The sequence below is a fragment of the Corella eumyota genome, chromosome 4 (genome assembly GCF_963082875.1).
Source record: "Corella eumyota chromosome 4, kaCorEumy4.1, whole genome shotgun sequence".
Classification (NCBI taxonomy): Eukaryota; Metazoa; Chordata; class Ascidiacea; order Phlebobranchia; family Corellidae; genus Corella; species Corella eumyota.
The window spans coordinates 9,234,541-9,248,559 of NC_137493.1; the positions used below are offsets into that span (position 1 = coordinate 9,234,541).

At 30.9% G+C, this 14,019-nt stretch overlaps 2 protein-coding genes across 2 annotated transcripts; one reads left to right on the forward strand and one right to left on the reverse strand.

Annotated features, from left to right (window-relative positions):
- The first annotated feature begins 4,544 nt into the window (after nucleotides 1-4,544).
- Nucleotides 4,545-11,617, forward strand: LOC145749885 (dual specificity tyrosine-phosphorylation-regulated kinase 2-like). Its single transcript, XM_082565767.1, has 7 exons — nucleotides 4,545-4,922; nucleotides 6,636-6,779; nucleotides 6,941-7,336; nucleotides 7,489-7,617; nucleotides 7,958-8,092; nucleotides 8,236-8,361; nucleotides 9,188-11,617. Exons 1-7 carry the CDS (start codon nucleotides 4,746-4,748, stop codon nucleotides 9,851-9,853), a joined length of 1,773 nt encoding a protein of 590 aa, XP_082421893.1. The 5' UTR covers nucleotides 4,545-4,745; the 3' UTR covers nucleotides 9,854-11,617.
- Nucleotides 11,618-12,036: 419 nt separating this feature from the next.
- On the reverse strand, nucleotides 12,037-12,379 carry LOC145749591 (neurexin-4-like). Its single transcript, XM_082565402.1, has 2 exons — nucleotides 12,319-12,379; nucleotides 12,037-12,224 (listed from the first exon to the last, which is right to left on the reverse strand). Exons 1-2 carry the CDS (start codon nucleotides 12,377-12,379, stop codon nucleotides 12,037-12,039), a joined length of 249 nt encoding a protein of 82 aa, XP_082421528.1.
- Nucleotides 12,380-14,019: the final 1,640 nt, after the last annotated feature.

The window sequence follows — 14,019 nt, forward strand, 5'->3', positions numbered from 1 at the left end:
TTTTAAAGCACACACTTATTCCTTTAACACAACGTTTATTTCATTAACTAGTCACGTGGATTTAACCCTTTATTACATCATCATAATTGATTTCTTTCCGTTTTTGCATAATCATTCTCTATTCACCGAAAACTCGATTTTAACAATTTGTAAACGTTTCACTGGAGATAATTAATCTTAACTGGCAGTTACGAATTCACTTTCAAATTTAATTCGTCAATGGTAGGTTATTAAAAATCTTTATTTACCTATTTTTTAAATCAGAAAATAAAATGAAGCGTGTTATTAAGTTTTTCAAGCGGTTGTTATTGCATTTTTTGGGTGAAAAATACTTTCTTGGTTAATTTTAGTGCAAATTTAACGCGGCGTTAATTTTTGTTTAAGCAAATATAATAGAGTATGTATGTTAATTTGTAACAGTTTTAGAGACTTCTTCATTATTTATCTTAGCTGAATTTTAAGATTTGGTATTATAGAAGTCGTATCACCGGTCTATTTTACAACATTATGTAGTAGCGTAATTTTTATCCGAAACTAATCATACGCAAATATGGCGTTGTTTTGTTGCTCAGTGACGTCACCGAATCTGTGCGCGCGCACCTTTAATTCTCATTAATCTGTGTTTTATAATTAGGTCATATATTAATATAGTGATATGAGTTATAGATACGTGTATATCTCATTAGGGAATGCACAATGCCTAACTATCGCATGCATCGCGTATATTGACAGCTGATTGCTAAGTCCCATGTTAACGCCATATTCTCCTATTTTGTCTATTGGTTTTTAGCGTCTAGTCAGCTTTTTAAATTCGCCGTACTTTTTTTAAACCGTGTTTTGTTTACGATATTTGTTTACCATTTTTTGTTTGACTTTTGTCCCAATAGGAAGTAAAACAAATTTGTATCTGCCAATTAGGATTTTTGTGCAGTCTATAAATAAAGTTTTGATTTTCGGAGTTGTTAATACTGGCATATATAAAGTGGGTTGAAGTTTAACTTGTATGCTGTAACCAGTCATTATTAATAAAATCTATTTTCTGAAACTGGTAGTTAATAGAGGTTACTGCCTTTTTTACGTATTTTCAGACCATAGTGAGTAAAAATAACTAATAATATTTTTGTTTTTAAAAAACTTGGTAGTCTTTGTTTTGATTAAAAATGAAATATTTATTCTGAATATCATAAAGGCTCGTAGTTGGAAAGCTTTGTAACACGAAATTATTTGTGTTAAAAAAGATTTAAAAATTCTCAGCAAAATTGTATGTAAAAGTGGTCAAATAAAAAAAAAGGTGTAGTTTATTTTAAGGATTATCGCGCTTGTTTGCTAAAAACATTTGCAAATTATCAACTACGTTTGAATAAACCACCTACTTTAAATAAATGATGGTGTGGGTAAATTGCGCATTGGTGTAGCAATTTCCCACGAAAAATAATAAAGTTTATATTGCGTGGTCTGTTATCCAGCTGACGTAAGCTAAATCGTTTTGTCATTTAATTTCTAATTTAATTTTTGCTTATATTTTACTTGTAAGTGTTAATTCTGGTTTAATTTAAAATGTGTATTTACGTATTGAATTTAAGTTATTTTAAAGTTTCTAGAATACAGGATATTCGTACAACATTTTACAAGTAATAACACTGTTGCACCTAATGATAAATAACGCTGTTTTTGCTCATTAATTCTTAATAAAAGATGATCACTCATTTTTTTGTAGATTTTCGAGGTCTTGACGCAATTACTGCGTTGTTAATTTAGGCACCAGACAGTTTAGACTTTCTCACACTTACTAAAGGTGTATGTAACTAATACAAACCCGTTCAGGTAACACGTTTAGTGTACAGATTACAATGCTTGATGATAATGGAATAAACACACGGAAAAAAAAACGAACAGCTGCGCACACCCTTCGATTAATCTCTTTTATTGTGACGTCATAAACAAAAGGAAGATTTCTCTTTTATGTTGGAGATTAGAATTGCTCGACAAAAGTGTCAGATCAAATTTTATAAGCTAGTCATAAGACACATTTTAATTTTGTGGGTTATTTAAATATGTTTTAACAAATGACAGTCAGACAGACAGTATCAATACGGTTTAAATAGGCAGGAAAAAGATGTTTAAATTAAGAAAATTAAATACAAAATAATACAGTTTAATACCAGAACAACAGAGTATATATATAAATATTTTAATTATTTAAAGTATAGCATACTAGACCGGGCAAACTATTTTTCTATACAAAATAAGCGCACTTTTCTATAAAAAGCATATATATAAACCGGTTTTATTATTTTTAACCTCAAATCTTGTCACGTGACATCGCGTTTCAGTATTTTTAATTGCCGAAAATTACGATTTACGAATAACAGATTAATGGAGACAAAAGGTCGGCGATTTACGGTAATTATGATGTCATAATTATTTCAGACCACGCGATAAGAGGACGTTATTGTAAATTATTTTGATTTAATAAAAGTGGTAATGGTCACAATGATGTTTATCTTGAAAAAAATATGTTTTTACCACAATAAAAAACATAATAACCAAAAATTTGGCCGAATAATAATATGAACGCAATTGTTTTAGGTCTATACGATATTTTGAAGTATTATCCATATTTCTTAATGTTAATTGTACCCTTTACTATCCTAGGTATTCACCCAGTTACCTACCAAAGTAAAGGGTTAAGTTAAGGCCACCTTGCTTTATCACATTTTAGAAACTTTGTCAAGCATATCCGCCTCGTGGTTGGTTGTTAATGAAATAAAAAACAATTTCTGGCCAAGCGAAACGATTTCTATTGTAACTAAAACAGACCTGGCTAAGTTTTAAGTGTTACCGGGTTTTTATAGTTTAGTTAGTAATACCTAGATACATGTGATGTCATATACTGTACGTGTACATATGTTAGTCTTCTAGAAGGTCAGTTTAGAGTTAGTAATTGGGAATATACGCCGCAATAATTAAGTTCATTTAAAGTTATTGAGTTGTGTAATTCAATTAAGTCGAATACTCCGCCCCATATTTATTTAAAGGTAGGGTTGTAATGGTTTTAAAAATAGCAAAGTAATCGCAAATTTAATAGGGATAAGAGAGATATTTTGGGACCAAATTGACCGGGTAACGTTAAAAAATTCACCGTTAGAACAGGAGTGGCAATCCTATTTATCTATATCACGTGCTTGTAAAGTTTATTCCAATTCATAGTTTAGTTTAATTAAAACTATTGAGATTATTTGCTTTATCATACAGGGTTGTTAGGAAATACGAATATTTTGATTTATTTTGTTTGTCAACTGAAATTTCTCAATTGTTGGTTATATTCTTAAGCCTTTTTTCTGTATGGATTTAAAACCTCGTCGTTGTTATGGAGCTTATTTGTTGCTTTGATATTTCAAAGATATACGAGTTATACGTTGGATACCTTTAGGCCATTTCGTAGCTTTAAAAACCTATAATATCATCGCGTTTTCGGATGTAATTGTACGCTGACTAGCGACCTATTAAAGCTATTATATTAAAGCAAAGCACGACTTCATTTTAGCCTTACTTGATTTAAACTCATTTGTCCTTGACCGTAAGTCAAACGTGGTATTAGTTTTTCTTGTTAACTTAGTAATTAGATTTTAACCCGACGACGTGAAAAGTAAAATAATTCACATTAATTTAACCGAATAAGCAGCTTGTTAATTTGGTAGAATTTTTAAAATAAATGAAGTGAATTAGATATGAAATATTGCTTAGTTCGTTTTGGAAGCCAAGGAAGGTCATATTTTTATATCTAGTTAACTTAAAATACCGTACTTCTGTTTTATTTAAGTACGTAATAACACAGATAATTTCTGCATGGAATGAGTTGCTTGCAGAATTAGGTAATTTCTTCAACAGAATTGTTAAGTTAATTGTGTTAAGTATATACATTTACAATAGTCTAGTCGGTGACCTAATCAGCGTTAGTTACTGGTGTTGTGTTTGTGATTTATACATCCACCTTAGTAGTATTAGCAACTAGTTTTTGTGTTGATTAAATACACAGGTTAAATGAATCACCTATCTATAGATGTTTGGTAATTTGTTTCATTTCGTACTAAAACATTTTTATTTTTTAACCAAAGAATTAATCAGAGTGATTAAAACTGGCATTTTTGAATTAATATAAAACAATTCTAATTTGTTTAGAACAGTTCTTATTTTTGTATTTTTTTTATGTATTATAAGACATGTATTAGACACTGTGGCCGGAATTAGGCAAAAATAACCTTATAAATCTGTCAAAATTATCTCAAACCAAACCGTGGTTACGCGGTATGCCAGCATTTAATCGATACAATACTTAATTTGGGATTTCAAAACCAAGTGAGATATATATGTGTATATTTTTGTGGTATCTTTCAAGTGCATTTTATATTTTTGAGGGTTGGCAGCTGTAAAATAATAAAATTTAAGGGATTAATTCAACATTGACACTTTAAAATAGCATAGTTTTATAAAATGCGCTAATAATGTTAACTTGTTTATAAAATATTTAAATCTCTCTGTAGCTTAACATTTCTTCTAACCGACCATTAATTTAAACTTTATTTCAGAGTTGTTAGTAACATCAGTATGTTCCATATTTAGGTTAGAAAAAATTTAAAAAATAATTATTGCAACCAGCAGAAGCCTATTAAGGCCCCATCATACCTTCCCTGACGTCACACCGCTCTCGACACCCTATTGCGGTGAAAAGTAATGCAGTTGGGATGGTAAACGATCGGAACAAGAATATGCTGACGAAAAATATAATAAACAGTATGTACAGTCAGCCACACCAACAGCCACATACAAGAACAATTACCGATCCTGCCCCCCACGTCGGTTTACCCCCGATTAAAAACCAATCGGTCGGTGGAATCGGCGATATATCGAACGGTCTACAGGTAATTTTTGTTTGTTTTGTAAAATTAGTTTTGGTTTGAAGGAAAGAATTTTGTTTAAAGGTAATTTATTTTTTGGTAATCATTTTTAAGGCTATATTTATGCTATAAAGGTAATCGCCTATATAATACACTTGATGATTGTGCTACTTAAGTTTAATTGAACTAGATTTAATGTAATATAAATGTAATTATAAAAAACGCGTCATTTAATTAAGTAATTTACCAAAATAAGGATGTTAGTTTAGGATGTCGCTTAATTTTGGGAGATTTTAATTGTGCGAGTTGGTATTTATGTAAACATTCTCTTAAAATGATTTATTTTACCTCGCAACACAATTAGAGCAATTTTCATTAAGATTGTCAGTCGGGTCGTCCATAAAGCGTGTACGCTAATTTCTATTAATTATTCAGGGCTAAATTACGAAGCCTTCATGTTCAAGCTATACGTTATGCACTCGCACATAAGTATGACGTCACTGGTATATCACGTGACTGCCGTACCTTCACTTTTGCGGTGGTTCTAATTAAATTTTCGATCATTAAACGCATAAGAAACTAACAAACAAACGAAAATGTTATATAACAGTTATATAACACTAACACTGTTCATGCAAAACTTATATAGGCAATCGTTAGGCCAGTCATGTATATATCTATTTATCAAACGATTTCTAAAAGTTTAATAATTTTCTCCGTGTATATGTTATTCGTAAAACCACCTATGTCATATTAACGTTATAATAAAGAAGTTCACGGTTATTTTAGACACTTGTTATTAGCTTTCTACCAGCAGCTGTATAGGTAACAGTTAGTTTAAAAAACGTGCAGATATGTGAATAAAATTGGTTTGTTTATGTCAGTAATAAGCAAAATATTACCCAAAAAAGACTGATAGTGGTTGAAATATATGTGATAAAATTTTATTTTTGTTACAATAAAAGCTTTTAAAATTTAAACAGAATATTGCTTAGAGTGAAAGGCGACAATTAGAATACGTCCACAGTGTGATTTTAAAACTTCTAATCTAACAATATTTATATGTGGCCACCAGACGTGCGTTAACTGCCAAGCGTTTAAGATCTGTACAAACCGAGAGTTTAAAATGCATAGCCGATAAGTAAACTCCACTTAAAATATGTCGCTTTTTTATCATTGAATGATTGGGCATATGTAAGAGTTGTTTTGGTTGTTCTAATGTAGTTTTAACGCCTGGTTTTAACGCTAATGTGCTTTGTCGCCAAACAAAAACTTGCGAAGACGCCAGTTCAAAAATTTAACACCAGTCAATTTTTAAGTGTAAGATGCAGTGTTAATGTGTTAAAGGGGCGTTATTTATAAATATCTCAAATTATTTTTATTAATAATTTAAAACTAAACTACCGGTACTAAAATACAGAAATTAAGGCTTTCGAGTACAGTAATGTAAGGTTAGCTGAGGCAAAAATTTATTTTTCAAACCAAAATTCACTAAATCACTACTTTGTTAATGTTATGTTAAGTTTTAGTAAAACACACAGCTGGAGTGATTTTGCGATTTTTTTGAATGAGATTTATTTCAAAATTATAAAGATGGTGCAATAATAACTATTAGCTTTACATTTACGTGAAAGTGCATGCTTTTTTAGAGATAGCTTATAAAAAAAATTACAAAATTAAATATTATGTAGAACTGTAAATAAAAAGTTTTAATTTTTTATTGAAATTTAAAATTAGGTTCAGCAATTGTTTGAAAATCCACATGGTGATGGAACAATAGGAAATCGAACACGTCATAATGCTATCGGCGTGATGCAAGTTAAGAAGAACTCTTCCGCTCCCTCCTCAGGGACCACCAAGAGAAGATCTTCCCTTCCCACGGTAAATTAGTTTTTATAATATTTTAGATTTTCGAAATTTAGTCTTTTTTTCTTATTTAAAAAATGCTGTTAACTTTCTAATTTTTTTTGTTTAATTTAATAAGCAAGTAAGGCCTTTATGTAATTGTTTTTTTTTAATTGAAAATTCTTGGTTTGTTTTAGGTTAAAGATGGGTACGGGGGCAACCAGCAATTTTCGCCGGCCCGACGAGCTCTCGCCCCGCAGCAAGTTCGCCGGGGCTCTGGGCTCGACGATTCCGGTTCTGCGTCGACCAAATCGAAAGGCGACCGAGACTCGGCTCAGTTAAACTACATGACCCCCGAACATGCCATGAAGCAATATATGCACAAACTCACGTCGTTCGAGCACCACGAGGTGTTCAGTTATCCTCATATTTATTTTACCGGTACTTCCGCCAAGAAAAGACCAGGCGTAGTAGGAGGAAGCAATAATAACGGATACGACGACGACCAATGCTCTTACATAGCCGTTCCTCACGACCATATTTCTTATCGATACGAAGTATTAAAAGTGATAGGAAAGGGCAGTTTTGGCCAGGCATGTTTATCGTTTTTTGTTTAATTAGGATAAACTTAAGTTTAAGGCTAGTTTATGTGGCACAACATGATTTTTACAAACGTTTTAAGCAAGTTTTTGTTGAAAATATTTTGTGTTTAATATCTTTTTAATGAGTTTTATGTTTTTTATAGGTTGTCAAAGCATACGATCATAAAACTAAACAGCATATCGCCTTAAAAATTGTCAGAAACGAGAAACGTTTTCACAGACAAGCCGCCGAAGAAATCCGAATCCTTGAACATCTAAGAAAGCAGGACAAGGTACTGTGTGACGTCAAACTTGAAATGTGATAAAGTTAATTTTCATTACTCACTGGCGTTTAGATATTTAAAAATGTTATACTATGTGTGGGTGTTACTGTTTCGTACGCAGTGTACATTGTTAGATGTATATTGCTAAGTTTTAAGTACACGATTAAGCATGGTTTACAAAATAGAACAGGCATAAATATTTGCATTTGCTTAAATGTAATTCTTTTTTGTGTCAATTTTGCCAAAAAAAATTATTGTTTTATTTTTAATGCACTAACATGAGGCATACTAGGATAATATAATTAATATTTTTTTGAAAAATACAAATATTTTCTACATTTATTTTTAGGACAATGTGATGAACATTATCCACATGTTAGAAAGTTTTACGTTTCGCAACCATATTTGTATGACCTTTGAACTTTTAAGCATAAATTTGTACGAACTTATCAAGAAAAACAAATTTCAAGGTTTTTCCTTACAGGTAGATATTTAACTGTTATAACAAATTTAACAACTAATTTAAATATTTTTTTATATTTTTATAAATAATTTTATACCCGATTTAAACATTGCAGATTTAGTAATGTCACAATGCAAAAATATTTTTAAAAAATACCTTTTTAGTTGGTTCGTAAGTTCGCCCATTCCATATTACAATGTCTTGAGGCTTTATATCGAAATCGAATTATTCACTGTGATTTGAAACCAGAAAATATTTTGTTGAAGCAGCAAGGAAGAAGTGGTATAAAGGTAAACATAAATGATTACGTTTTTAATTTTATGAACTGTAAAATAAAATTTTTTATATTTAAGTTTTTGATTAGGAAAATATTTAAAGATATTTTGCCTTGTCTTGTTTATATAGCAACAGTTTTTTGACTTTTAATGTTATCAATTATTTATAAATTTGGTGAATTAATGACGTTTAAAACACAACACAATAGTTGCCATTTTAAATATTATCATTTATTGTTGGTAATAATTTAAATAGATAAATTAAATTGACTTACCCAAGACATTTACAGTAACAATTGACTTTATATTTATATCTAAATAATTGATTTTATCGTATATTATTTTGAGGAAATGAAATTACCATTTATCGAGGCATAAATTTTTAAATTCTATTTATCGGCCGTGTTGAATGATTTATTCCAAATCTATCGTTTATTTTCCGTTTTATTTCTTCTATAACCTCTCCTAGGGATAGATCGTAAATCGCTAAGCACATGCCTCATAAACATACCAAGTACACAGTCAGTATGTCAAAAAAAAGCTGGATAAAATCGATCGAAACGCGAATTAAAAAGGTTTTACGAGGCTATTACGTATAAAGCAAACCCGTTAAAAATCCGGTCAATAATTAATAAAAAGATCATTACATTACACTAAGAACCGTGAACATAATAGTAATAATGCATTTAAAATTAACCCAAACTATAAATAAAATTATTATAATGTAGGGATTTGATTGATATTTAAAGACAACAGTTTTAACATATTTATTTAAATGGATCTCGTAAAATGTGTAGTTATTTTAATTTTTGGTCGATTTATTTTAAATTTTCGATTTTAGGTCATTGACTTTGGGTCGTCGTGTTACGAACACCAGCGGGTTTATACCTACATACAATCCCGTTTTTATCGGGCCCCCGAAGTGATTCTGGGAGGCCGATACGGCATGCCAATCGACATGTGGAGTTTCGGTTGCATATTAGCTGAGCTCTTAACCGGGTACCCTCTCTTGCCAGGCGAGGACGAGGGTGACCAACTTGCTTGTGCTATCGAGTTGTTGGGAATGCCACCGCGTCGACTTATCGATCAATCAAAGCGGGCTAAGAACTTTATAAGCTCAAAAGGACATCCTAGATACTGCCAAGTGACAACAATGTCAGATGGAACCACCGTGTTAGGTCCCGGTCGGTCACGCCGCGGTAAACTGCGTGGACCCCCCGGTCACCGCGAATGGGTAAGCGCCTTAAAGGGGTGCGACGACCCCCTATTTACTGACTTTTTAAAGCGCTGTTTAGACTGGGACCCGGCGACTCGAATCACCCCCGCACAGGCGCTCCGTCATGGGTGGTTAAGGAGGCGTCTGCCGAAGCCCCCTAATGTTCAGGCCCATGGCAACGGCCCCGTAAAGTCGTACAGCAACCGACAAACCTCTGGTAGCAAAGCCAAAGATATGCCCGTAGCCGTAACCACGACAACGCGAACCGTTCTACCGAAGATCGTCGGTTGATGACGTCATTGTTGTGACGTCATTGCTGTTTGTCCGTCTGTCTGTTTCTGTTTTTATTGTTATTACCAGATTTAGGGTTTTTATTGTATTTTTTGTTTTTTTTAACCTTCGAGAAAGTTTTGACTGTGATGAAATTAAAGTTTTCTTTTTCCTGCGAATCACTCAATTTGAGCTAAATCCTCTTTTTTATATTTTATTTTAAGTTACTATCAAATTTTAAGGTGCTTTTACTTTTTTAACGCCTTTTTATTTATGTTTTATTAAACGCGGTACCACAGTGTTCCACTTGACCCCAAGTTACCTTTTTTTAAATTAACTTTGGACGAACCTTTGCAAACAAAGAGATTTTATTCTCAGGAAAAGGATGTATTTTGTATTCGATTACGTCACCAAATCGTGAAGTAATATTTTTACGGTTGTTGTTTTGCTTATAGTTCGACTCAAATTTAAGCCATATTTTTACATGACACTTGCTTTTCTACTTTTTAAATAATCTCTATTCATATTTACAAAAATCTTTTTTTTGGGGAAATAATTTGTTTAAACAATTTAACCCGAAGTTGAAGTTTTCTTTAAAGGTGAATTAATTGACTTAACAAAATTGCCAGATTCTTATCCCAAGCTTTACAATGCGTATTCATAATCAAGGTGCAATTCGCTACTTTATAAAAATTATTAATGGTATAAAAACATAGCCTTTATTTAAAATTGCGTTTTTTTGATTTTTTTTTTTTCATTTTAAAGTTTATAATGTATTTTATACCTTTAAAATATCGGTATAACATTCGTTTGTTTAAGTTTTTTCTTTGGGATTTTGTTGGTCAATTGTCAGAAAGTTTACTGTAACTTGCCATCTTATCTTCGTATTGTGTTAAACATGTTTTAAAACACACGGTAAACGCTGTACGGTCGTAACACGAATAAACCGGGCTTTGTTAAAAAGCGGCCGATAAACATCTTTATTGTGACGTAATACATGTCATTGTTCGCGCATTTTTCCGGATTTGGGAATTGTTTTATTTTAATTTGTCGCAGAGCAATGTGGGAGGAGAAATATTGTGTTACAAACTATAAAGATAAAGGGTTTTTCGCGATATTTACCTAGCATATACGCATATTTTTATGACCTTTTTCCATTTACACGCGTTTTGGTGCCTTGCCCTCTAACGCCATGTTGTATATTCATATGTTTATTAATCGGCTTAAACAAACAAATGTGTCTTAACATGACCTAAAAACTATCAATTTGGATTTGGGTTTTTTAACTGAAACTTTATAAATTGTTTCCTAAATAACGATTTACTGTTTGGCCTTCTGTCTGTAATAGGTAATCCTCCCTATCACTGTGATTTGAATCTTGTTTTTTTTTAATATTTTTCTCTTTTATTGCCTGCAAAATTTTTTTTAATTATGTAGTTTGAATTTTTCTTTTCCAAAAATATTAAAATATGGAATTTCTTATTTTTAAACCAAACTCAAATTTAAAAAATTATTTTTTGCCACAGCTTATCTAAAGAAAAATAACTTTAAACGTTTTATTTATTTTAAATTTATTATATAATTCGGTGTGTTAAATTTCTAAAGTTGAGCTAAGTGGTTATATTTTCTGCTGTGATTTACATTTGACATAAAACAAATTCAGATTTCTTTCATCTTTTCATTATTGCTCGACGCTCGATCAAAACCTGGCGTTTTTTTGTTGCACGTTGAAATAATGTTCCTCTTTTTCGTGAAAATATATGAGTTGACTCTTACTTTTTACTAGATAACCAATTTAGTCAGTCTTAGTTTTATTTTAAAATTTAAGGTCAATGTCCTTGCTGACGTAACTTACATAAGTATTTTATTCGTAGAAGTCAATTATTTATTGTTATAGTCACTTATTTTAAGGTTTTTAACACAAAAAAATTATGTTTGTAAAAAAGTGATTGCTATACATTTACATAATACCCAATGCAATTACAAATGATTAAAAAAAATAGTTTGAATATAAGGCATTTTTTATAACAAATTATTAAAGAAAAAAAAGATATTTTAAAGTTACAATAATTAACTTTATTTGCATAATTGACAAAAAATTAAAAATTTAGATTTTATGATTTTTTTTTATTCTGCATTGTTTCCTTTAATTAAGCCTTTTAAAATTTAACCGTGTTTTTGTATCATTAAGCTTAAAGAAAAGTTCAGGCTATTCCCGAGCATTTTAATCTGCCCAAAGTATGCCAAGCGAACTCGCTATCATCATCTGTATCTCCATGTTTAAATCCCATAACAGGTAGATTGTTTTTATCAGTTATGTATCCTTCGTCAGAAGTTTCTGGGCTGCTGTTTTTGTCGCAATTACATTTCTTGGTGGGGTCAACACACGAGCCTACATTATATATTTAGTTGGCAGTACGATTTAAAAAAAATGTTATTTTAGCGTTTGTGTGCAATTTTTTTTTTTTTTTAACTTTGAAACAAACCTTTTTCACCACAAGCACAATACCAGTCTCTTTGTGACGTAGCTCCTCCCCAATAATGCATATCTTTTTCATGTCGTGATATCCAAGCTGCATGAAATTGGTTGTCGTTGTATTTAAAAAGGAACGACGCATCACATCGAACCTAATTTATCTTAGAATAGCAATTGTTTTATTTAGCTTTTTATATAATCTTTATTGACAAGACATATTAGTTGTTGTTTTGCCTAATTGGCATAAAAAAAACTTTTATTAAACCTTAATAAATTGTCGGCAGGTGGAAGAAATATTAATTAGTGCTGTAATTTGTTGCAAGGTTGCGCTATGCTCAACAATCTCATGGGCACATTTCGGGTTCTGACACCTTCTAATAACTGCAACTTCATTTACGTAATTATTTCCTACTTCGGTCACTAAAAATTAAGCAAATGTATTTTAACTTAAAATCTGAAGAAACTTGTAAAATATTTTAAAAACAAAAACAAATGTAAAACAATCTTTTTTTTAACTTTTATTTTATACACTTTTATTTAAAAGAAGTTGTGCATCTAAATTAAAAGGTAAATACTAAAGTTTTTAACTCGGAGACTTGTTTAAGTTAAAATTATAAACATAAGCAAAAACTAGAAGTTGAAAGCCAACCTGGTTCCCTTGGATTACTGAAATTGCAAAAGACATAAAAAGGTTGAACTAGATCTAGGTTTGGTGAAATAAGATAAACTCCTGTGTGTGCGTTTTGCACATGTGCACATGATTTTGGTATATCTAAAAAGTATTACAACAGTTGTAGCATTACAATCTGATATCTTAATTTTACCAAAATTAAACAAAAAATGTAAAATGCTAGTTCATTATCTAATAAAAAACAAGGCCAATTAAAGTATTTACCTGATAGTGTTAATGAGATGCCCCTTTTACCTTTTCTTCCAATTTTGCCCTGTTTAATATATAAAAATTTAGGTATTTAACTTTGAGTTGAAAATTAAACATTTTGATATTGTTTTTGTATTAGCACGACAGCGACAATACCATACATAAACTGTACACCGCGTAGTAAATTTTTTTTTTTATAGTTGTTTAATTGTATACACCCTCCAAAGTAGTGGTAAACAGCTGTTTTAGGTTAGTTCTTACTTTGTCTCCTTTTGGTCCACGTTTTCCAGGATGTCCTTGTTTTCCTTTTAAAGTTTGAATCTGGTCGTTTGAAACAGTTTCAGGATAATTGTGATTTATTGTATAACTTGCACATTCATTTCGATTCGAGGGCTGGCATAAAGCTATTGCACAAGTTAGGCCGAACCAAATAAGCAAGTATCGCATTTTAATGACTTTAAGTTATTATTTTAGATAAAAATTAATATAAAAAGTAATATTAATCACTATTACTATTTTTAAAAAGCAACGCAGCTTTTTCTGCCAACTTGTTAAGGCAAGTCTAATGGTCGTGTCAATAAAGTGTTCTTCCTTTGGTTAGGCCTATCTATATTTTATTTATTTTTTTCTTTAATGACTTCAGACCTTGTTTATTAAAAAGAACCTTGTTAAGAGTTTCTGTAAAACGACTAATGTTCTATGTTTATATTGCTCTCTTTACATGAAATTATATCAGAAGCTTGTAAAAAAATATTTTGTTACAGCATAAAGTTAAAGTTTGATTGATATTCTGATAAATCATGCAAATATTTTTTTTATTTACATGGGTAG

Coding starts and splice junctions, on each gene's coding strand:
- LOC145749885 (XM_082565767.1), top strand. CDS start 4,746: ATGGTAAACGATCGGAACAAGAATATGCTGACGAAAAATATAATAAAC. Junction 7,337..7,488: donor GAAAGGGCAGTTTTGGCCAG/GCATGTTTATCG, acceptor TGTTTTTTATAG/GTTGTCAAAGCATACGATCA. Junction 8,362..9,187: donor AAGGAAGAAGTGGTATAAAG/GTAAACATAAAT, acceptor TTTCGATTTTAG/GTCATTGACTTTGGGTCGTC.
- LOC145749591 (XM_082565402.1), bottom strand. CDS start 12,379: ATGCATTATTGGGGAGGAGCTACGTCACAAAGAGACTGGTATTGTGCT. Junction 12,225..12,318: donor TTGTGCTTGTGGTGAAAAAG/GTTTGTTTCAAA, acceptor TATATAATGTAG/GCTCGTGTGTTGACCCCACC.